General features: G+C 51.6%; 1 protein-coding gene across 1 annotated transcript in view; it reads left to right on the top strand.

The window, feature by feature from the left end:
* Positions 1–2,419: 2,419 nt before the first annotated feature.
* Positions 2,420–25,298, top strand: part of LOC133354143 (insulin-like growth factor 1 receptor) — a 119,235-nt gene continuing 96,356 nt past the window's right edge. The window contains 3 exon segments of the mRNA XM_061570748.1: positions 2,420–3,643; positions 15,841–16,127; positions 21,262–21,523. Coding sequence (XP_061426732.1) covers positions 3,550–3,643; positions 15,841–16,127; positions 21,262–21,523 — 643 coding nt within the window. The 5' untranslated portion in view covers positions 2,420–3,549.

Here is a 25,298-nt window from a genome sequence, read left to right on the forward strand (position 1 = left end):
ACATACAAAACACACAATTACATCCACACTAACACACACACAACCACACAAAACACACAATTACATCCACACTAACACACACACAACCACACAAAACACACAATAACATCCACACTAACACACACACAACCACACAAAACACACAATTACATCCACACTAACACACACAACCACACAAAACCACAACAATTACATCCACACTAACACACACAACCACACAAAACACACAATTACATCCACACTAACACACACACAACCACACAAAACACACAATTACATCCACACTAACACACACACAACCACACAAAACACACAATACATCCACACTAACACACACACAACACACAAAACACACAATAACATCCACACTAACACACACACAACCACACAAAACACACAATTACATCCACACTACACACACACAACACACAAAACCACAATTACATCCACACTAACACACACCACAACCACACAAAACACACAATACAATCCACACTAACACACACACAACCACACAAAACACACAATAACATCCACACTAACACACACACAACCACACAACAACACACAATAACATCCACACTAACACACACAACCACAAAACACACAATTACACAAAACACACAATAACATCCACACTAACACCCACACAACCACACAAAACACACAATAACATCCACACTAACACACACACAACCACACAAAACACACAATAACATCCACACTAACACACACAACCACACAAAACACACAATAACATCCACACTAACACACACAACCACACAAAACACACAATAACATCCACACTAACACACACACAACCACACAAAACACACAATAACATCCACACTAACACACACACAACCACACAAAACACACAATAACATCCACACTAACACACACACAACCACACAAAACACACAATAACATCCACACTAACACACACACAACCACACAAAACACACAATAACATCCACACTAACACACACACAACCACACAAAACACACAATTACATCCACACTAACACACACACAACCACACAAAACACACAATAACATCCACACTAACACACACACAACCACACAAAACACACAATAACATCCACACTAACACACACACAACCACACAAAACACACAATTACATCCACACTAACACACACACAACCACACAAAACACACAATTACATCCACACTAACACACACACAACCACACAAACACACAATTACATCCACACTAACACCACACAACCACACAAAACACACAATAACATCCACACTAACACACACAGACATACAAAACACACAATTACATCCACACTAACACCCACACATCCGGACAAAAGATAAACGCTGCAAATACCCCCAAGGTAATTATCCGCCTTATAAGCCTTCACGGACTTTCGTGGCAAGTGCTGTTCGTGAGCACCTATGAAGGCAAGCACGGTATAAGAGGGAGTCCGGTAGGTGGCCAACACCACGCCCGACCGCCTTTGTCTTCCCAACGGAAATGTTTACACACTGCACCCGGCACTTATTTGATTATCTGAACGACAAGTTCAGATAATCGTCACCAATTTTGGCCGTGAGCGGGAATCGAACTCGGGTAGCCGGGGGGGGGGGTCGTAGCTCAGTGCGCTAACCACCCCCCACACACATAAAGACCCCAAGTTGTAGCCTTAGAGCAGCCGATTGGGGCGAGTGCTGTTTGGGAGCACTCATCATCATCACAAGCCTCGCAACACGCGCGCGCGCGTAGCCGCCGTCCTCCACCCTCCCTCGCCCCGTGAGTTGCCCCCCACTACCCCCCCCACCACCACCACCCCCACCACCCCCCCACCACCACCACCCCCACCACCCCCCCACCACCACCACCCCCACCACCCTCCCACCACCCTCCCACCACCCCCCCACCACCACCCCCCCCCCCACCACTACCCCCACCACCACCCCCACCCCACCACCACCCCCACCCCACCACCCCCCCCCACCACCCCCCCCCACCACCTCCCCCCCCACCACCCCCCCCCCACCACCTCCCCCCCCACCACCTCCCCCCCCCACCACCCCCCCCCCCCCACCCCACCCCCACCACCCCCCCCCCTCCACCACCCCCCCACCCCCCCACCCTCCACCACCCCCCCACCCTCCACCACCCCCCCACCCTCCACCACCCCCCCACCCTCCACCACCCCCCCACCCTCCACCACCCCCCCACCCTCCACCACCCCCCCACCCTCCACCACCCCCCCACCCTCCACCACCCCCCACCCCCACCCTCCCCACCCCGTGCGCACCGCGTCACGGCCACGGTCGCGTTCCGGCTCCGTGGCTCCGGCTCCGGCGCGCCTTCCGCGGCTCCGCTCCGCGTCTTCCGCGCTCCGCTCCGCGTCTTCCGCGGCGCCGCGCTCTTCCCTCCGCGCAAACCAATCGCCATTGCTCGTCGTCGTCGTTGTTTATGAGCCCCGCGCTGAAGGCGAAGTTGACTCCGCTCGCGGGCACGCCGGAGTCGCTCTCTCCCCTCCCCCTCCCTCTCCACCTCGTCCACACCGCTATCTTCTGTCTTCGACGACGTCGTTATCGGCGGCGGTATCGTCCGTCGAGAAGAATTACCGCGGGATTTGTAATCATCGTTTCGTGAGCAGCGACGGTGAAGAGACACGCGGCTGCCGGGAGGTGGTGGCCACGACTTGAGGGCGGCGAGGGGGTTCAACATCATCATCGGAAAGCTTTCCTCATCATCCTCTTATCTTCTCGCCTCATTTCCCTCCTTCATCTTCTTGTTCCTTCATCGTGACCGCGGCTGTGACCGCAACGGAGGCTGATTCAGCTCCCGGGTCGGAAAAAATCGGAGCAGCCGCTGTGGATTTACATTTTTATTTTTTTCGGAAGGTTGTGGTTGGTGGTGGCGGTGGTCGTGGTTGTTGTTGTTGTTGTTAGTCTCTGCAGTGTACTACAGCCTCTGGTTCGACCATTTGCGGCGTGCGTGTTGCACAGAGACCCTCACCGACAACTCGAGGAGGTTGAACTCAGGAGGAGGATATCGCACGAGTCTGAGGTGTGAAGTAGTCTCATCGTGATGGTGTTACTACTACGACTACTCTAGGACTCGGGGGTGGGTTGGGGAGAGACTCGGTTCGTTCATCTGCCTCGCCTGGACACGTACCACACCGGGACCCTTTCGACACGAGCAGCATTCGTGAAGTGAGCGAGCGTGGTGGGACACGTCCAGTGTGTGTGCAGCATTGTCGAGGAGGAGGAGGAAGAGGTTCGTTACGAGCCCCCTGTCCTTTGAGGGAGAAGTGAGGCAGGGAGGAACGTCAAAGAGAGTCAGGAGAGGGGACACGGACGACACCAGCAGCAAGAGGAGGACACGGCAGCGTCTTTGCTGTGGCTGGAACACGGTGGAGTGAGTAGGAGGAGGAGGATAGGGGCCCATCGGTGGGGACTGCATCATCGACGACAACAACAACACCACCGATCGATCTACCTCATCGTCGTGGGCCTGTGCAGTGAGGAGGGCTGTGGAGCCTTCTCGGCTGGATGCGAGCATGAAGCCCGGCACACAGGGCCGACGCATCGTGGCCGCCTTCACCGTGGCGTGGCTGCTCGCGTTGCTGGCCCCATCGCCCACCTCGGCCATCAGTGAGTTAACGGAGAGGGGGGCCCCTGTGGGGAGGGAGATGGGAGCTGGAGATTGGTTGGGGTTCTCTGTGGCGTGAACACGCGATGATGATGATGTTGTTGTTGTTGAGAGGCTCCACGTACACGCGAGTGGTTGTGTGTGTGTGTGGCCTTTGCCCCATCAACCCACCTCGGCCATCAGTGAGTAATTACTAATTCGGGATTCAGAGAGAGCTAAATCGGATTGGAGATTGGTGGTGTCACACGTGTTGAGGAGCCCCTAGGCACACGTGAGAGAGGGCTGTGTGTGTGTGTGTGTTCTGACCGCATCAACCCACCTAGGTCATCGGTGACTAATGCGATCACTAAGTAGGGATGCAAGGACAGGGATGGAGGGATGGAGGTGGGGATTAAAGGTGTCACTTGCACACGAACAGTGTTGTTGACGTGCTCCGCATGAGAGTGCTGCGTCAGTGTGTGTGCGCGTCTTGGCCGCGTGTGATCCAGCGATTTGGAGGAAAGGGTTGGTGGGTCACGTCGAGATTTGTGAACCATCCTCGCTGCCCGTTGGCCAGGGATGGCAGTGCAGCTCAGTGAGTTCGTGAAACCCGTCTGTGCAAACCTTTACATGTTCACGATTGAGGCTTTGATAAAAAAAACTAATGAATTGTAATGTTCAGTGTAGTGATTAACTCCCTTATGCATGCAAGACACGACAGTATTAACAAGGCATTGGTCAAATATCCCAAATGCAGGGCCTCCCTGAAAAACAGTTCAGTGTATCCAGGTGAGAATGCATTGAGCCTTACAAGTATCGTTTTCAAGAGTGGCCTGGGTCAACAGTTCACACATCTTTGAGGCTCATTTTATTCTGGATAAGTGAGTGATATTCCTGATGTAATTTATATTTAAAAAAATATTTTATCGTGGGATTGAGCGGTGGTGCAGTAGTTAATGCACTTCCTATACATCCCGGGCCATGACTAATCACAGTGGTAAGTGATATCTGAACCGGACCTGGGTCCCACACCCCACACCCTTAAATTCACCAAACCTCACCGATCATCATGGTGAAGTGTGGTCAGGCAAACCCCGTGACTGACACGGTGTGGCAAGGCTTTCATCCAGCAGTCGATTGACAAGGCTGCCCATTACGTCTCATTGGAATATAAGATCATTGTTTTGTGTCTTGAATTTCCATACCAACGTTTGGTAATTCAAGACACTACCAGTTAAGTGTCACACTTGGTCATATCCGTCCACATGTTTATAACAGTTCTTACACAGCGTTACCTAAATATGTTGCAACAGTTTTACCATCTCTGTATGACTTGCCCAATCTTTTCCAGGCATATTAGAATGTATCCATTCGGTCACTTTGGGAGGACCATTGTCTTAAACGTCGGTCCATCCAGACGGTGGTGGTCTAGTGTGGATGGTGAAGTGTTCTAGAAGTCTGGTGGGGTTAGGGCTCGTTGGAGTCGTTTGGATGGAATTCCTTAATTGCTGCTGTTGGATTTCGTCATTATTCATTGACTGATGTCATTTACGCAGGTAAGAGGCCTTAGATATTGGTCCCTTATATATACCATATATAGTTGCGCTGAAAAGAGGTGTGAGGGCCTGTTGAAATACTTGTTAGCCTTCTGCAACAAGGATATTAACCACCGACGCTCAAGCATTACGGCAAAGTGGCAGCCAAGGAATGAAACGCACCTAAGAAGGACACCCACCGCGGAGAGATGGAACGATGGAATAGGCCATTGTACAGAGCGATAAATAGGCCGTTGCGTTATACGACCGTGAGAGATGGCGACAGCTTTCGGAGGCCGTCATCTAGCAGTGGAATTATCAATACTTGCTGTTGATTCATTGAGCAGAGGGAGAGGCTGACTTTGACCTGTTGCTTTACTGCCCTTGTTAAGTCACCGTGCCCTTTGGGGGGGGGGGGCGAACGTGGAGCCCAACAGGTGTGGCAAGGAGTCGAGATAAGATTTCTGTTGCTTCCTGCTTGTTATTCTGTTAAGGACGGGTTATGCAACTGTGTTTATTGAGGGGTTAAGGGAAGAAAAACAAGAGAATTGAAATGGTGAGTGCGTGTACAGGAAGTGGGTGTGTGCACCCATGTCACGGTGATATGTAAGACTCGCATCGGGCAGACTCACCAGCAAGCCCTGCAGGTGAATAACTCGCAACTCTGATTGATTTCATCATGAAAGTGGGAGGGAGGAGGAGAGCTGTGTGGCTCAGGACACTCTTTAATCCCAGTCAAACAATTACCATCACGTGATATGAGCACAGCCATTCACAATTAGGCTGGGTATGATACCTGGGTCCCAAACCCAACACAGCAAAATTACTGTTGTGACGGTTCCACCTGAAGACGGAAGCTTGTGTTGCCTCCGAAACGTCGTGATTTAATTTATTTTAACGTGACTTTACCGAAAAAAACAAAGAGTATGAATCCTTGCAGTCACGAAAACTTCAAATCTAGAACTTGTGATGATACTAGCCTACCCCTACCCAACCCCCTAACTGAGATACAAAGTCAAGTTTATATTCGTCAAATAGCAAATGTGTTTTTTCTGCAGCGAGGTTGCCCTTGGTTGAAGGAAGTGCCCGTGTATTATTGTGCTTGTTTGAGTTGTCTCGTGTGTGATTGATGTTTGGCACGCCCCTTTGTTTAAGGGTCCCACGGTGGCTAGGAAATGTTAACTACCTCGCTTGCTTTGCAGGAGGTCGGGGGTTCGAACCCGACTCTGATGCCCGCTGTATATTTGGAGTTTGTGTGTTCTCCCCGTGGTTGCGTGGATTTTTATGTTGCTATAAATGGCCAAATAATGAGCCACTTTGTTGATCTATCATTTGTGGCCAGTTCGCTTTTGAACAATAAGTTAATACCTCGACGGTCTTTGTCTGGTAGGATGGAGTTTATTTTTATGTGTTTGGGTGATTTGTTTACCTTTCATGTACCTTGCACTCCTATATCATGTTCTTGTTTTGTTGTAACGTTCCTACCCCGTGCCCCTACTGAACATCTGTGAAAATAGCTTTATACCTCATCGGATTCCTCCAGTATAAATAAACAAAATATTCTGATTCAGTTTGGCCCCACGTACAAGGTAGATTTTTCAAGAACTGCAATGCGTTCCTGCCCTTGGGTCGCAGGCGCAGTAGATCACGGCAGAGATCCGTCGGTTTTGTAGGCAATGGTTGGTGGATCACGGAGAGATTTACGAGAGCCACCAAAGGTGTTTGGGCTCTAGCCAAATGGCAAGGAAATGGAAAGTACAGCAAGTGGGGTTGTGAACCCCATCCGAACTGACCTGTCGTGAATGTTGTCGCTTCGTATGCGTGGCAGGGTTTTCTCCAGGCACCCTGGTTTCCTACGATATGCAAAACATTATTTTGAAAGGAATTGGCCAAAATCCCAAAGCAGGACAAGCCTAAAAAACAGTTTTGAGCCGTAGAGAGTCTTTCCTGTGTAAATACATTACATAATCGTTTCAGTTTTTTTAATACACATTGAAGCCCTCTCACTGAGCAGTGCTCGGCCAATTGAATTTCCTTTATTATTTTTTGATGTTAATGGTAATAACGATGATGATGATGATGATCAAAACGAGACGGTAGTTTAGGCGATGTTATTTTTCCACCCCGCAGTCGCTTATCAAGTTTACATATCTCTGACGTCGAGAGTCCAGGTCACGTGACTTGATTTGTGTTCGCTAAGCGAGCACACACACACCCTCCTTACCAAAGGCAAAGATCCCCCCACCCCGTGTAGCCTCAACAGATTGTTTTGGGGCAAGTGCTGTTAGCGAGCACCCTATTGAAGGTCAACACGACACACGAGGGGGCTAGGTGGCCAGCGCCCGCCCCCGGCCGCCTTTGTCTTCCCGCTGCTAATGTTTACACATCGCACCAGGTACTCATGTACTAAGGCAGAGTCGACTTAGGGGAGGCACTAGACCGGTTTTTCTATTCGTCACCGATGTTGGATGTGAGCGGGAATCGAACTCGGGTCGCCAGGTTTGTAGCGCAGTGTTCAAACAACTGCACAACGACCATTCATTCCCCTTATCCCCCCATACACACACCCGACTTACCCCCCCACACACACACTGCTTTAAGCAAGCACCTATAAAGGTCGTCACTGCATAAAGGTTGGGCAGCATCAACAACGTGCGCGCCTCACTGCCATTGTTTCTAACACACCGGCTCGACATTGTAGGCTGAGTCGACCTAGAGGAGAACCCAAGCCACTGACAAGAGCCCCACATTTACACCAAAGATACGACGACAGTGACCCAAGTTTAGTCGTATAAACTGTGAAAACACCTGAACCGCGGGGCCAAAAGTGCTGTTAGCTCACACTCTATTAAGGCCGGAACGGCACCCAAGGAGGTGGTGTGGTGTGGGCGGCCACAACGCCCTCGCCGCCGCTGCCTTTGACCTCCCCCAGTGCCCTCGCTCCCTGAACCTCCACAGGCCTGGAGACTGCTGGGATGGGTGCTCGCCAACAGCACCCGCCCTCAACAGTCCGCTTTTTCCCTCCACGGTTAAGAAACACGCGTTGAGATTATTTATATGTAAATTGGCCGCTATAAATGTCCGCATGATGATAAGCCACTTCGTTGAGCTATCATTTGTGGCCAGGTCGCTTCTGACAAAAAGAAGCCAATTGCTCGGTGGGCCTTACCTGGTAAAATAAAAATAGATAATGTTTTAGTGATGTGTTTACCTTTGCTATACTTTCCACTCTTATCGTTTTTTCGTATTTGTTGTCATGACTTTGTGACCTGCCCCTACTGAAGACCTGTGAAAAGAGCTTCATAGCTTATTGGGATTCCTCCTGCAGTCTAAATAAATATTCTGATTCTGGAAAGAGCTATTGTCAGGCATTTCGTAACGTCAGTGGACGCAAATACACGGGGGCATGGCCCGAACAATACAAGTGTCAGTGCTGTGTGCCTTTTCATCTGTGGGCCATACACGTGGATTGTATTTGTGTACACGTGCTTGTACACAGCCAGGCAGACAGTTGAGTTTACAGCTCTTTGTCAATCCACTGCTGGATGAGGGCTGCTCCCCGCCCACGCCCTGGTGTATCAGTCATGGGGGTTGTTTGACGATACTCGCCATGCTGGTCAGTACGGGTTGATGAAGGCAGAGGTCCCAGGCCCAGTGCAGATATCACTCCCCACTCATGTTAGCCGTGGCAAGGAGTTGAACTTATGTGCGCTAAGTGTCGGAGAAAGTGCTCTGACCGCTTTTTAATGGCTTCATTTTCACACTTCATGGGAATCGGATTACTTGGTTCACTGATGATGGGAATCGGTTGTGAGTTGTTTATCACAGGACTCTAAGCAAATGTAGAACCATAGATTGAGCCTTCCCAAATTAGTGAAGCCAGTCAACTTCCTGAGCCTTACATTTCGCAGCCCAACGAGAGGCTTTGGGGATTTTCATCCTGATATAAGCATAGCCCATTTCTCAATTATTGTTTTGCCAAATTTCTAATTTTATTTGGCCCGATAGAACGTCATCAGTCGTGATCATGTGTATGTGTGCTGTGTGCGTTAGATGTGTTTACATTGGGGGGTGTAAAGACTCAAACCCTGCCCATCTGGCAACCCTCTCACACTTATACTCAAGAATAAATGTATTTTTATCCAACGTTGTGAATTGTTGCGGCCTCTACTGGCTGCACAGTTCACACAGACACAACGCCAAAAAAAAACAACCCACATCAATTACATTGCGTCGATAGGTGCACGTTGTATCATAAGCATAATAATCAATGTATTAATAGATTGTTCGTCGTAGCTTATGTACATGTGTACTGTATGTTGTTGATAGAGGCTGAGTCAATACACTGGGCAGTGTAAAGCTTCCGCCACGAAGGGAGCAGTGTTTAACCCTGCAGGAGTCGTCCAATAACAACCGCACAGGAGAACAAAACACAGACTCAACGTAGCGCTCCTAAACCATGAATGCACAGTCCACCAATTGTGAGACTTTAAATAACCCACTGAAATCACCACCGTCATCATTGATTCAAGATCAAACCACTGTTGGATTAAGGCCTCCCCTTTCGCTGTTTCTCACCATTCGGCAATGTAACAGTCCACCTTACATCTGTAAACAAAATTATTTTATTGCACCATCTCTGCAGTGCACGGCCTCTCGGGCGTGATTATGTCCCTTCAAATAAATGTACGTACTACGTATGTTGAACTTCTTTTGCATGGTAAGAATTGATAAGAAAAAATTACTTACGTTTCCCATTTTCTTGACCATTCTTCACCACGCGAGTCGGTGCGGGTTGGGAAGAGGAGCGGCGAACAGAGTTCAATTCCCGCTCACGACCAATAATAGTGCCGAATATTTGAACCGCTATTGGGCCTCCCCTAGGTCGATTCAGCCTTACATGAGTACCTGGTATGGTGTGTAAACATTACCAGTGGGGAGACACATGTACCGTGCTTGCTTTCATAGGTGCTCATTAACAGCACTTGCCCCAACAATCTGTTTAAAGGCTATATGAGGGATGAGTTGTCTTCGTGAAGTTGAAGAGCGGCATTGGTTCGGATATCGCTCGTCACTTTTATTTTTTTAGCCGTGGCCCAAATTTGAACATGGATCGCTGGTTTCACCGTTCATTGCGCTAATCACTCTTATCACCGCCGCTCTGTAAGGGCACGATAACTCCTGATGTTGATCAATTGTTGAGTTCGTCGGGTCTCCCTGGCAAATGAGATACCTCGCCTTGAGTGAGACGAAGAAGGGCGAGTGAGATGAAGGGTCATTGCATGAAACATGAGCCTGGTACACGGTGAACTCTTGTTTTATCCTGGGTACTTGGGGTGGAGATATAGCCTGTATAAAACCAAAAATCCTACGTATTGTAAAACATTTCAGCGATGCTGTAATTCCGTATTGCTTACCTTTTGTGGAATAGGGTGAAAGACCCGTGGAATGTTTCGTCTGTTTTTATTATTTATTAAGGTGATCAGTCACTGAGTCGCGACTAATAATACCCATCTTCTTGGTTCTTTCGGTAAAGTCACGTAGAAGGGAAGTAATAAAATAATAAAAATAAAACATAATAAAACAATTCTCACGACGTTTCGGCCACAACGCAAGCAGCCGTCCTCAGGCGAAGAATGAAACACCACCAAGCTTGGAGCGTATATTTAAGCTGGGTTAGAGGGGGAGAGGTGGGAAGAAGAGCGCCTAAACAAAATAATTTGCATATCAAGAGGAATTCAGCATATGGAAAATGCGTAGGAGGTGGGCGGGGGTTCCAAATCAATACTATGCCCGTGCATTATGCAGGATTAGCAGCATCAAAGGGGGGGGGGAGGGGGGTAGCATTAACAAAGGAAAGGAATGTTAATAGTATGTGGCTGCAGTTACTAAACAACCACGTAACAAACTAAAGTATAAACTGCATAACAAACTAAAGTATAAACTACATAGCATCATCAGTTTACTTACTATACTCTACAATAAGCTGAGTTACTAACAGTAAGTAATACATAAAAAATTTCTACGTTGTAAAAAAATTATTTAATATGCTTCCATCTAAACTTTATTCTCTTACATCACACGCGTCTATACCGTACTATATACTGTCATAGGCAAACCCAACATTAAATTACATACTGTATTGCTATAAACCACTCTATACCCAGCACAGGATTGAGCGAGCGTGGAATATCATACGTTACGTTATTTTCCTTTTGTAGCAACCACGGATAATCCACATGCAGAGCATCGATAGTTGACTGCGCGTCTATGTGCAGTATGTGGTTGCGTTGTATGAGGTAGTGCGGTTAACGTGGAGGAAGCTTTTTTACGGTGGAGGGGATCGATTTTGTGTACGCAGTAAGCGGTTCCTGGACCGTGCGCCTACAATCCCAGCCGCCCAAGTTCAATTCTCTGCCCCATGCATTGGGAAATGTGGCCTGATGGGTTTCTTAATATCACGAAGCTCCGACGAAATACAACCGAACTCACCGTGCCCTTTTCACCCCGTCATTGTATCCATTGGAGATGATAGAGGGCACCGCCAGATGTTTTTGGCCAGTTTGTTGTTGGCAATCCCCCCTCCTGTTTGACTCGCAGAGGGAATATTCACTGTGAAACGCAGCAAAGAGGCTCTTGCTTGATCTGTTTTGAGTAACGCGACCGCTGTGATGTTCGTTACAAACGCCGCCCCGCTTGTTATTGAAAAACTTTGCGTGGACGGTGGAGGGTTTTGAGCAGACGCTGTTGTGACATCGGCATCCTCCGAATGCACTCTTTGCCGAAAGCATTTATGGTTTCGAACCTGCTTAACATTGTTTGGCTCTCAATGCTCCGCACTCATTCACGCGCGTGTTATACAAGTTACAAGTTCGGTTTTATAACTTTTTATTAAGATCAATCGCGTATGGGGGCGTCGGCATTTCTGTCCCACGGCTAAGTGTTGGGACAAAATTGGCGCCTTGAAAACACCTTTGCGGGAAGTAAAGTCTCTTTGCCCAAAGGTGTTAATCTGCGCACTCTTATTAGTGTCTCCCATAGATGCAAACTGCTAATTTTGGTCATGGTGAGATATATATAGATACTTCTCTGTATCCCTGTCTCTCTACTCTTCAACCACAATTTTTGTCATCATCCGTTATTTCTCTATCCGCTCCCGGATGAAAGCCTTCTGACATTGTCGTCCAGTGCTGCTTACCATCCATCTCACTCCTGCACACGAACAGATCTCAACGCTCCACATCTCCAGGAGTCCCCGATCACTCCACCGATTATATATTTATCGGTGTCCATGACTCGACCAGTCGGACAACGCGAAAATAGTTGGGGTGAAAAATCATGTCGCGTGTGCCGCTGGACGGGCGGCGGTGGGGCTTACCGACGCCATGGGCATCATCAGCCACGGCTCGCTGGGTGTGGGTTGTAGAGGGGGAGGGTTCCCCACCTTCGGGCGGCAGGGATGTCAGGGCACCCGTCATTTTTAAACGGGCCTGAATAATCGGCCACAAAAAAGTAGTTGATTTACAATTCAAGCATTCCAGTTGTAGGCGACACAGTGATTGTAGAGCGAGCCTGAGAATTCTGGGGTGTTTAGCGGTGTAACCTGCTGCAAGCCGCCAACAGCACGAGTGTGGCATGTCCATGGTAGGTCACCTCCTTGGCCTTGCTGTGTGCCCCACGGGAGAGATTGGACAGTGTGTGTCTCTCTCATCTGTGTGGTGTGCACGTGCTGTGTTAGCGCTGAAGCAAAATAACGATTATTTTACTTGAAGCGCAGGCAACCGTGTCTGTTTAAAATTAACTTTCCCCAGCTTGAAGTACTTAATGCACTTAGCTTGTGCGTTTTTTTATGCATATATATGCGCGCACGGGGTGTAGCAGTGGTTGAAAGCGTACTGCACTGTGAACCCGGTGACCCGAGTTCGATTCACGGTCACAGCGCACACCAGTAGCGAGTGGTATCTCGGCCGGTCCTGGCCCCTGCTCCTTTTCACCAACCTGCACCGGCCAGTGTGGTGAAGTATAGTCAAACAACACCCACATGACATACACTGCTGGGGTATACCTTCATTCCGCAGTCGATTGACAGCTTAATATTCAAATGGGAAGGGAGCGGTGGTGCACAGCTTAGCGCACCGCACTTCGAACTCAGGCAGCCTGAGTTCGATTCCGGGGCATGGCTGCCATCAGTAGAGAGTAGTATGTGAACCGGTCCTGGTCTTTCATCTATCACTGAGCAGTACTGTGAAGCATGCTCAAACCACCTTCATGACTGACACAGCATAGGAAGGCCTTCACCGAGGAGTGGATTATTTATAATATATACGCGGATGACTTGAAGTGCTACAGCAACAGATAGAAAGGGAAATACTTAACCCGTGGTAATGAAGTGGGTAGGCAGGGATTTGTTGAGGGAGGGGTTGAGTTTGTGTGACGGGCGGACTGCGCCGGTGATTGATTTACGGCACGGTGCCACAGGTCAACAGCTGTGGACTCCCGAAGTTCGCGTGCCCACGTTTAATATCCCATAAACCCCGGCGACCTCGCGCGCCGACACGCGCCATTAACGCTTCGTGAAGATAACTTACGTACGCTCGTTTTTTTATTGTTGTTGCCTGCCCCTTTTTTTCGGCCTTAAATGATTTTTGTTTTTTTGCTCTTTCATTGAAAACGGTGAAGGTAATGAATGGAATCTCCTTTTTTTTATTTTTGTCTTCTCTGTCACTCGGCATTCTATTGGCGTAATCCTGAACAGATTTTAACGGGACACGAACCAAAACATTTGTCAGGCAACGTGGAGGACGGGTGGGTTGGTCCCTGTTGTTGGGAAGAGAGAGAAAAAACAAATCCGCCATCTTGAAATAAAATGGTGGCCATTTTTGTCCACCCCAAAAAACGAGGGAGGGTGAGCGAACTTGCACTTCTAGACGTGCTAGGAGGCTCTGATTTGTCACAAATATGGTCAAGTTGATGCCAACAATGAGCCCAATCTGAAAACTAAAATTTTATATTTGCCCCTCCCCCCATTTGGGCCTCCCAAAATGAAAGGATGAGTTAACCTTACTTTCAGAAGAGCTAGAAACTATAATTTTGCACAAATATAGCCAAAACAACAAAACTGCAAAGTTAATGTTTTGGCTTCCCCTACTTTGGCCCCCAAATTACACACATTAGCGTAGACTTGAGGTTTAATAACGATGACTGTATATATTTGCGGCAGTTGCCCAAAATATCACTCGGAGGAAGCGCAAAGGCGATTACAGAGAGAATAACCTTTGTTTTGAGGTAAACACGAACATCGTGAAACAATCTTAACATAGCAACACGTTAACACGGAGAGTTTAATGCACAGCCCTTGGTTCAAAAGGGAACTTCCGAGCGCAAACTCAGCTGACAGCTGCAACTGCCATTCTGTGCCACGGCAACAACAATGATAGCAATGCATCAAACGTTTGGCTTATATAAGTTATTAATGTCGATGCGAGCATGCACCGAGGGTTATGTAAATGACTGCAGTCCCTATGGCTATGCGACTTCAAAGGACAGTTATGAAAAAAGCAACATTGCCCACGATCCCGTTTGCGTGTTTTCTGTCTCAAAATTCTCCGAGCGGCGATTGCAAAGTGGTGGCACAGGCGTTGGCGTGCTGCTTGTGCCACACACCCGAGTTCGATTCCTGGCCACGGCTGTTTTCAGTGGCGGGCGATATCCGAACCCGTCCCTGGTCTCACCCCTCTCCCAGTACCCCACCCGCCCTTCACCAACGCTCGCAGTGACCAGCGTGGTGAAGTACGGGCAATAACAACGGCGTGGAGAGGCCTGCATCCCGTAGCGGTTTCACAACAAGCTCTACACACACAACACAATTTAATCCCTGGGGAAAAAATGGCTCTCTTTGCAGCCTGAACTGCAGCTGCTGTTGCTGCTGCTATAACTGTTGCTGCTACTACTGCAGGTGTAGGCTGTGGCACTTGTTGTTGTTGGGTTCTGCCAATGTCCGTCTCCACTCGGAAGCCGTCCCTCATCTGTAGAGTACAGAATTTCCTCAACCTCCGATACAACCCGGGGCCAGCACCTGTAGCAAACAAACACGGGGGGGACTTTCTGCTTGCATCTGGATACCCACGCAGTGAAACAACAGTGCTTGTTTTGTTTCATTATTCTTTTTTTATATTGCAGTTTATAAATGTAAGTATGTGAAAAAATGTGGATATTTATCAATGACAATAGTTTATACACACTTGCGGGCATATGTCACCCTTGCAGAAGAAGGTTAGTTGGCAAAAACATCAGTTCTTTCCATTCAATGCAGATGTGTTTATTTGGTTTATGTGTGTTTGAGAATACACACAGCTACACACATAAAACTACTAGAACGAAAACAGTATGATGATGAGGTGGATTTTAGGATGGTGAGGACGACGATGATGCTGATGATAATGCTGGTGATGATGGTGATGATGATGACATTGATCTTGGTGTCAGTGATAATGCTGGTGAAGATGACTGATGATATTGCTGATCATGAAGAGATGATGCTGGTAGTGATGATGACACGGGTTAACGGTGCGTCACTGCTACAGGATGCGTTTTGAGCAAGCGGGTGAGCGAGTAAGCGAGCTGCAGCCTGCCAATCCCTGACTCTCGCGCTCGGCTGTCTCCGTCTCCCTCTCCCACTCGCGCAGTCTGCTCGAGCATGGACGTGCGGAACACCGTGTCTCAGCTGAAGCAGCTTGAGAACTGCACCATCATCGAGGGCTACCTGCAGATCCTGCTCATCCGCGACCCGAGCCCCAGCTACTTCCGTGGGATCAGCTTCCCCAACCTCACCATGATCACCGACTACCTGCTGCTCTTCCGTGTCTACGGTCTCGAGAGCCTCAAGGACCTCTTCCCGAACCTCGCCGTCATCCGTGGCAACCGCCTCTTCTACAACTACGCCCTCGTCGTCTTTGAGATGCTCAACCTCAAGGTGGAGCAGAAGTCGCTTCGCCCCTTGTTCCACGTGGGACGAGGGCGTGTGGGCTGTGTCTCCCTGTGCCGTGTCTCCCCGTGCCGTGTCACTGCCGTGTCTCCCGTGCCGTGTCTCCCGTGCCGTGTCACTGCCGTGTCTCCCCGTGCCGTGTCTCCCCGTGCCGTGTCACTGCCGTGTCTCCCCGTGCCGTGTCTCACTGTGCCGTGTCTCCCCATGCCGTGTCACTGCCGTGTCTCCCCGTGCCGTGTCTCCCCGTGCCGTGTCACTGCCGTGTCTCCCCGTGCCGTGTCTCACTGTGCCGTGTCTCACTGTGCCGTGTCTCCCCATGCCGTGTCACTGCCGTGTCTCCCGTGCCGTGTCTCCCGTGCCGTGTCTCCCCGTGCCGTGTCTCACTGTGCCGTGTCTCACTGTGCCGTGTCTCCCCATGCCGTGTCACTGCCGTGTCTCCCCGTGCCGTGTCTCCCGTGCCGTGTCTCCCGTGCCGTGTCTCCCCGTGCCGTGTCTCCCCATGCCGTGTCTCCCCATGCCGTGTCACTGCCGTGTCTCCCGTGCCGTGTCACTGCCGTGTCTCCCCGTGCCGTGTCTCCCGTGCCGTGTCTCCCGTGCCGTGTCTCCCCGTGCCGTGTCTCCCCATGCCGTGTCACTGCCGTGTCTCCCGTGCCGTGTCACTGCCGTGTCTCCCCGTGCCGTGTCACTGCCGTGTCTCCCCGTGCCGTGTCTCCCCGTGCCGTGTCACTGCCGTGTCTCCCCGTGCCGTGTCACTGCCGTGTCTCCCCGTGCCGTGTCTCCCGTGCCGTGTCACTGCCGTGTCTCCCGTGCCGTGTCTCCCCGTGCCGTGTCTCCCCGTGCCGTGTCTCCCGTGCCGTGTCACTGCCGTGTCTCCCCGTGCCGTGTCACTGCCGTGTCTCCCCGTGCCGTGTCACTGCCGTGTCTCCCCGTGCCGTGTCTCCCGTGCCGTGTCTCCCGTGCCGTGTCTCCCGTGCCGTGTCTCCCCGTGCCGTGTCTCACTGTGCCGTGTCTCCCGTGCCGTGTCTCCCCATGCCGTGTCTCCCGTGCCGTGTCTCCCCGTGCCGTGTCTCACTGTGCCGTGTCTCCCGTGCCGTGTCTCCCCATGCCGTGTCTCCCGTGCCGTGTCTCCCCGTGCCGTGTCTCACTGTGCCGTGTCTCCCGTGCCGTGTCTCCCCGTGCCGTGTCTCCCGTGCCGTGTCTCCCGTGCCGTGTCTCACTGTGCCGTGTCTCCCGTGCCGTGTCTCCCGTGCCGTGTCTCACTGTGCCGTGTCTCCCCGTGCCGTGTCTCACTGTGCCGTGTCTCCCCGTGCCGTGTCTCCCCGTGCCGTGTCTCCCCGTGCCGTGTCTCACTGTGCCGTGTCTCCCCGTGCCGTGTCTCCCGTGCCGTGTCTCCCCGTGCCGTGTCTCACTGTGCCGTGTCTCCCCGTGCCGTGTCTCCCGTGCCGTGTCTCCCCGTGCCGTGTCTCACTGTGCCGTGTCTCCCCGTGCCGTGTCTCCCGTGCCGTGTCTCACTGTGCCGTGTCTCCCCGTGCCGTGTCTCACTGTGCCGTGTCTCCCCGTGCCGTGTCTCCCGTGCCGTGTCTCCCCGTGCCGTGTCTCACTGTGCCGTGTCTCCCCGTGCCGTGTCTCCCCGTGCCGTGTCTCACTGTGCTGTGTCTCCCCGTGCCGTGTCTCACTGTGCCGTGTGCCGTGTCTCCCGTGCCGTGTCTCCCCGTGCCGTGTCTCCCGTGCCGTGTCTCACCGTGCCGTGTCTCCCGTGCCGTGTCTCACCGTGCCGTGTCTCCCCGTGCCGTGTCTCCCGTGCCGTGTCTCACCGTGCCGTGTCTCCCGTGCCGTGTCTCACCGTGCCGTGTCTCACCGTGCCGTGTCTCCCGTGCCGTGTCTCACCGTGCCGTGTCTCCCGTGCCGTGTCTCACTGTGCCGTGTCTCCCGTGCCGTGTCTCCCGTGCCGTGTCTCCCGTGCCGTGTCTCCCGTGCCGTGTCTCCCGTGCCGTGTCTCACTGTGCCGTGTCTCACTGTGCCGTGTCTCACTGTGCCGTGTCTCCCGTGCCGTGTCTCCCGTGCCGTGTCTCCCGTGCCGTGTCTCCCGTGCCGTGTCTCCCGTGCCGTGTCTCCCGTGCCGTGTCTCACTGTGCCGTGTCTCACTGTGCCGTGTCTCCCGTGCCGTGTCTCCCGTGCCGTGTCTCCCGTGCCGTGTCTCACTGTGCCGTGTCTCACTGTGCCGTGTCTCCCCGTGCCGTGTCTCCCGTGCCGTGTCTCTCCGTGCTGTGATGGACTGGCACCACTGCGCTGCCTGGGTTGGCTGGTTGTGCGGTGTGATCTGTGTCTGCGTGCCGTGCGGCACCTGTCCGTGAAATCCTGTCAAAGGCCCATCTTGGTTCCTTCCTTCCCTGTGATTCCTCCTGGTGTTGTTTACTAAGCATTAGGTAGTAAGTGCACTGCACTGAGTTTAAGTCCCAGCCATGGCTAACATCGGTGGCGGTGAGCGACTTCTGAACCGTGCCCGGGTGGAGGGGGAGTGTTCGACGGAATGAGAACCACATGGGGTGGAGGAGTCGACAGCGGTTGCCGTATGGAATGCCTCGCTTTTGCCATAGGAATGTGGAAGCTCCACCCCTGTCTCAGTGCTGCAAAGAAGACACAAACAGTGCCCCTAAATTATTATTGATAGAGGGCGGAGAAGAGCCACGGTGGGATTTTTTTTGTTCCATTGAAATTTAAACGGGTATCACATCAGATTTTCCCATTATACAGCATCATTGCCTGCATATCATGCTGTGCGTGTTGGTTAACTCGGCCTTGTGTTCCTGGTGCGATGTGTTTAAAAAAAACACCAGCACCAACGAGGGCGGCTGGGCGTGGTGCTGACCACACTGCTCCTTCATGCGCCGTGCCGGCCTCCATAGGTGCTGCTCGCTAACAGCACTTGCCCCAACAGCCTGTGTAGGCTACACGGGTGATCTTTGCTGTCTTTGTTGTTGGGTTAGTTTTGGGGCCAACAGTGAGGTCAACTGGGCTTTCCAGACAGACAATGTCAGGTGTGGGCATTAGATGCAATGTGCGTTGTCCAATGATGTGCGTCGGTCACAGCCAAAAACAAACAGAATGGCCTGGAGTTCCTTCACCTGGATTGTACACCATTATCATCATCAGCCGTGATCAATCCACTGCCTGATGAAGACCTCCGCAGGCTGTCACCACCTCTCACAGTTCTGTGAATCAGCAATTCATCAATATGCTGCACACGAGCTGATTCATGGCTGGTATATATAGCGTCCGTGTATTTGCGTGCATTTATACAGTACTTTATGTTAGTGTGTATTTGTGCCACTGCTTGAATTGGTTTACCCTTGCGAGTATTCAATATTTGGCGGCAGTGGCAACGTTAGTGGATCGCACACTACTTGCTGTGATTCAGAAACGTGATCATTAACGATAAAACAACGGAGCAAAGAGTGAAAAGTTTGCCTAGAGGAGAAATGAAGAGATGCACTCTCGGAATTTCCATGCAGAGACCGTGAGAGGGACACATGGAGTTGGGTTAATGGCATCATTCAAAGCGGGCTTGGGCACGGCGCGTTGCTCAAAGGGGGACGATGGCCGATGGTCAGGCATAAGCGACGGATCGGCAGTCGGAGAACACAACGCATCCGAGGAGATGAAGCGGTGCATTCAGCTCGTGCGCAGCTGCTAGGGTGGACCGTTACGTCGCAGGATCACGAGAGATTGTGGCGGAACCTTGCGGTCGGGCGGGGGGGGGGGAGAGGTCATTATCCAGCAGTGGATTGACCACAGACGGCGATGTTGACGATGCGTGGCAGCGGTAGCCTTGCAAACCCGCCGGTGTGCACCGATTTTTGCACGGGCCGCGTGTGGTTTTTTTCATTGACTTGGCCGGCCCACAGAGTTGGCTCTGTGATGGGACGCGTTCAGCTTGTGCATCTGTACACCCCACCCCCGCGCGTGCGCGTGTGTGCGCGTGTGTGTGCGTGTGTGTGCGTGCGTGTGTATGTGTGCGTGTCGCGATGTTTTCATAACCGCATTTGCCTCATCGGGGGGTGGTTTCAGGTGCCCTGTTACCTCTCCGCCGAGACACTGACGAGGCTTGTTGGTGCGCGGACGAACGCGCGCGCGTGCGCGCGCGCACGCGTGCGTGTGTGTGTGTGAGCGCTCGTGGCTTTTGGTGCACGCGCGTGTTTTCTTGTCTGCTCCGCGCGCGTGTGTCCGTGTGTGAGGAGCACGGCTGCTTGCGTGCACGCTTGTGCACCGGCTTGCAAAACGCGCTGGCGTGCGCGCTTTCGTGCGACGGTGTGCGTAGGTGCATGTGCTCGGAGACACGGCTAAAGTGGATGGGCCAAAGGGGCAAATGCTCCACCTTTCTCCATCCCTCAACTCAACCCCAATACTTTTAGATGACCGTTGTATGTAACCGACAATGTTTTAAAATTTGTAAAATTGCAAACACGTAATTATGTGTTCGCAATTATAATTAATGTGATAATAGGTTTTCCCCCATTTTTTTCTGGTAACAAAACAGGTGTTAAGATGTTAAAACATCAAACTGAAACCTTTTACAAGGAATCATGTCTGCATTAACCACAATACTTGTGGTCAGAATGCAAACAAAAAAAACACTGATAATACATGCATTGTCCTTAAACCGATTGGTCCACACCAGAGACAGCTTTCTTTTGAGCCTCGTCTCAAACGGTGTTAGACCAGAGGACGCCAAAAGGCGTACAGCACAAAGACAATGCACTATCAGAGTAACGAGAGCTCGGGTGAGCATTTACATCATGGGACCTCCTTTGCCAGTACCAAAATATGATAATAGTGTTTTCCCCTTTTTTCTGGCAACAAAACAGGTGTTAAGATATTAAAACACCAAACTGTAACCTTTTACAAGGAATCATGTCTGCATTAACCACAACACTTGTGGTCAGAATGCAAACAAAAAACATACTCTGATAATACTATTGTGGTTAATGCAGACATGATTTATTACTTAAGGTTTCACTTTGGTGTTTTAACAACTTCTGAACCACGCGGCTCTGACTGACCCCCCCCCACCCCCGCGCGCTCTCTGACCTCTCGTCGCGTCGTTGTCGCTTCATCCACGCAGGAGCTGGGCCTGTACGGGCTGCGCAACATCACGCGCGGCGCCGTGCGTCTGGAGAAGAACGAGGACCTGTGCTACGTGGCCAGCCTCGACTGGACGCTCATCCTCGACTCGGTGGAGAACAACTACATCCAGGGCAACAAGCCCGTGAGCGAGTGCTCCGACATCTGCCCCGACCTGCTCATTAACGACTGCAAGTGCCCCCGCACCAGCTTCAACGGCCAGATCTCCTTCCGTTGCTGGAACTCCCAGCACTGCCAGACAGGTACGCCACGCAGCGCGCCGTCACCTGCTCGCAGTGCCCGCCTGTCACTCGCCCCCGTAGCTCACCCGCAGTTCACTTATATTTTCCATACAGCTCACTTGTAGCTCACATGTAGCCCACCTGGAGCTCACGTGTAGCCCAGGGCTTAATATGTTACTGAATATTATCCGGCTTGCTGGTCGACCGGAGTAAGTGGCATCGAACGAGTAGCCACATCCATAGCGAGAGGCATACGGGCCTGTAGTGTTCTGGATAGCAAAACACTTTCCGGGGTACTGACCCAGGACAGACCTGACTCAAGTTTAAGCCCTGCCATGTAGATCACCTCGAGTTCTGAAGCTCACCTGTAAATCACTTGTACGTCACACGTGGGCGCCGCTGTGAGCCGAGCGATTAACAAATGAATGAGCACTCGTTACCCGCATGCGACAACGCAGAGCGCCGGGCTGTGTGGAAGACCCTCGTCGTGGGTGACGACGATGAGGTCGCCGTTTCCGTGAGCGAAATTCCGTGCTGGGTCGTGCGAGGCGGGGGGGCGATTGCGAGTTCTGGCGGTGGCTGCGTCGCGAGCAGAGGACCGTGCGCTGTTTGTGGCCGCTACGTTTGCGCGTCAGGCTTAGGCCTGGCAAGGCCGCACGGACGTCGCGTGATTGAAGCCGCGAGCGCGCGCGTGCTCACTCGTGTTTATACGTAGCAAATAATTTATTTGCGCGTTTGTTTTTTTAAAGAAGTATTTTATGATGTGTAGGTAAAACAATGGGCTAGATTGGTTCCTAAAAAGCACATGAGGGAGAGAGTGTGGGGATTAATTAGGGCTTGGCAGGGCTATTTCAGAATTGTTTTGGAGTTTGGTGCGCGCTTAGTGAAACGCATCCACGGAGTTGGCTTTGGCCCAAGTGCGGTTAGCCCAGAAAAATACCTTAAAGTTTAAAGTTGATTTTGTTTATCCAGGTGAGAGCTCAACAAAGTAGGGACGACCTCATTGGCTAGGCTGGCCTGGGTCACCAAAATGACAGAAGCGAAACAAACAAAATAAGGTACAGCAATGAAACGAATAGAAAGCAGGACGAAAACAACCATGTCACTCGAGATAATCTCAAATATTGCACAAAGACAAATTAATGTTCAATAATTAATTTCCTGTTGCACAGCTCGGCTGGAGCAGATTATATTCCGACTGACCAGATTACAATTAAAACGTGTAATATACTGAAGCATGAAACAGATACGGGGTGATTATTTGACTAATATGTAAACAGCCAAGCATATATACGAGTCAAACCCATTTTGCAACTGAAGTTATTGCAAAGAATTGACAATTTAGTATCAAATTGTGAATCCACGTGGGGCATCGCCAAAAACCGGCACCTCCTTGCCGAGCGCCATGGTCACCGTTCCATTTCCGCCAAAACTCACGGAACGGTAGCCACAGCTGACTCCCATTTGCCGTGTTGTCACAACACTCCACGTTGGCAGTGGCTCGTAAGAATAAAAAAATGAACGTGGGTCGGGTGCAGGGGCAGAGGGGCGGTGGAGGGATCGGTTGAATCGGAGCAGAGGGTTTGGCTAATCTCGGCACGGTGGGCGACGGTGGCGGTGGATGCGAGTGACGCCTAACGCTATCTAGCGTGCCGGACTGTGGCGGGCGGATGCCGGATTAGACGGCACTCGCAGCTGTGACCTTAAACAATGGTCCTCCGCGGGAAGGCTAGTTTTGTACGGCCATTTCCTCCAGGGCAGCGCCGTGCCCCGCTCCACTGGGCTCTAGTGGAAGCGCCGTTAAGCTCTTTCCGTGCCCTGTTGGCACGAGCCGGGTGCGGCGTCGTGGCGAGAACGCGGGGTGCCGCGTCGTCTCTTGTTCGGATGTGGGGCGCACAACGAGGAGGCGTAAGTGACCGCGAGAATGGAACCCCCCCCCTCCCCAACCTCCCTCTTCTCGCGTACCCAAAATTGTCGCGGGTCCGCTGAGCTCTCAAAGCAGGTGAATGGAAACTGCCGGCTTGCCGTCCCTTCCGGGGGCCAGTCCGCTCCGCCACGTGGCGGGGGGCGGGTCCCGCCGGCGCCGAAATTGGCTTCGAGCCACCGATCCTCTCGGGGATTCTGCCTCGTGTGGCTGGCGACAGCGACGAAGCCCGGCTTCCTGCCGCCTCGTTTCCACGTGTTTTCATAAGCGTTTTTATCGGCATCGTCGATAAACGTGGAAAGGTCTTCCTTTAAACGCGCTCGCAAAACAATCCCGCATCCTCCCCAGGGCCCTTGGTGGAATTTGAGCTGCGCAGGGAACATCGGGTGGACATCGGATGGGCTGCGATCGTTTCCCAGCGCAAGCACGCCGGTTGAACTCCGCGTGACGCGGAGTTTAACGTTTGCGCGTCCGTCCCGTCCCCGCGTAACGCACGTCGCTCTCGTGGAAACCCGGGCTCTCGTGCATCCTGTACGGAATGCATCTTTCTCCTTGGTGCTTTTCATGACCCCTACCCACCTGCTGCTGTTTTGTGTACTCGAAGTCGTCACGCGCACATGCGCGTTCCGATCGTGACGATCGGCGGTTGTAAATATCTCCCGAGACGATTATATCCGAGGTCTGACCTGGTGAAGCGAAATCATTTTGAAAGTGCCTCCGCTTCCATCATGCACGTCACAATGAAGCACATCAAAACAATCGACGCGGTCACATTGACACTCCGTCCTCTCTCGACGGGTCGGCGTCTCTTGAGCCGGACAGCGTGTGACAAGCAGCTGGCGTGGTTGGTGCGCGCACACCACTATTGCGCCCTCCAGTCACCTCCTTAACTGGTCGCGCAGAATGTTTCACTTTTTGTGTTTGAGCGGTGACATTGGTGCGCAGAAGAGATAATGTCCGACCGCAGCAAAGTCCACTTAAATGTACAGTGCTTCAGAGTAATAAAGGTAGTCCTCCCAAGTTCTTAATCGACCAAGGAAAGTGTCACGAACACAGAGGCTGAGCAGTCTAGGTTTCATAATAATTGAATAATAATTTCTACTTGTGACGCTCATCTGCGCAGTAGTCGATCGCTGTCAATGAGAGAGGTTGTATAATTCGTATATGTTGTATGTTATTGGTTCATGTGACCCTGTCAGCCACTAGTGGCCGCTATAGTTACCACAAACCAACAAAAATTTATTCCTTAATCATTTCACGATTTGGAATCGGAGCAATCCATCGGATGGCCGTTGGCACGGCTGGGTGGGGGTGGATAATTTTACACCCCTACTCTGCGGTAATGTTTACCTCTCCTCTTTCACTATTTAAATCATCAGTTCAGAATTTGTTCCGAGTGTATTTTACGTGCGTGCGTGTGTGCGTGCGTCGCTCTGTTTGGCGTGAACCGCGTGCGGTGCAGAGTTTCCGAATCGGCGCAGCTAGGCTCGACGCGGGGCCGCTGGCGGTGCATCACGCCCCCGCTGCTTGGCTTGCCCTTCGGCTACGGCTGCTCGCAGTGCTTGTATCGGATATCTGCCTTGTGTGCGCCCAAGGCCACGTGAGATCCTTTTAAGCTGATAACAAGCCGAAGAAATCCTTACGATGAGGGCTTTGTTTCTGACAGACCCGTCTCGGACACGTGGAAAGGTGGCGCGGGTTAGGAGCGTGCCAGGAATTTCGCGGAGTTATTTTACTCACGAATTGGCGATTGTGTGATTATATCCCCCAGCCCCCCTCCCCCCACACGACGGCGCGTAACGCCGCGTGCCATTCTTGCGAAGCGGCATTTTTTTCTTCCTGTGGGTATGCGTGTTATCAAAATATGTTTCA

The sequence above is a fragment of the Lethenteron reissneri genome, chromosome 46, assembly GCF_015708825.2.
Source record: "Lethenteron reissneri isolate LAM-NWPU_2019-01 chromosome 46, ASM1570882v1, whole genome shotgun sequence".
NCBI classification, from domain to species: Eukaryota; Metazoa; Chordata; class Hyperoartia; order Petromyzontiformes; family Petromyzontidae; genus Lethenteron; species Lethenteron reissneri.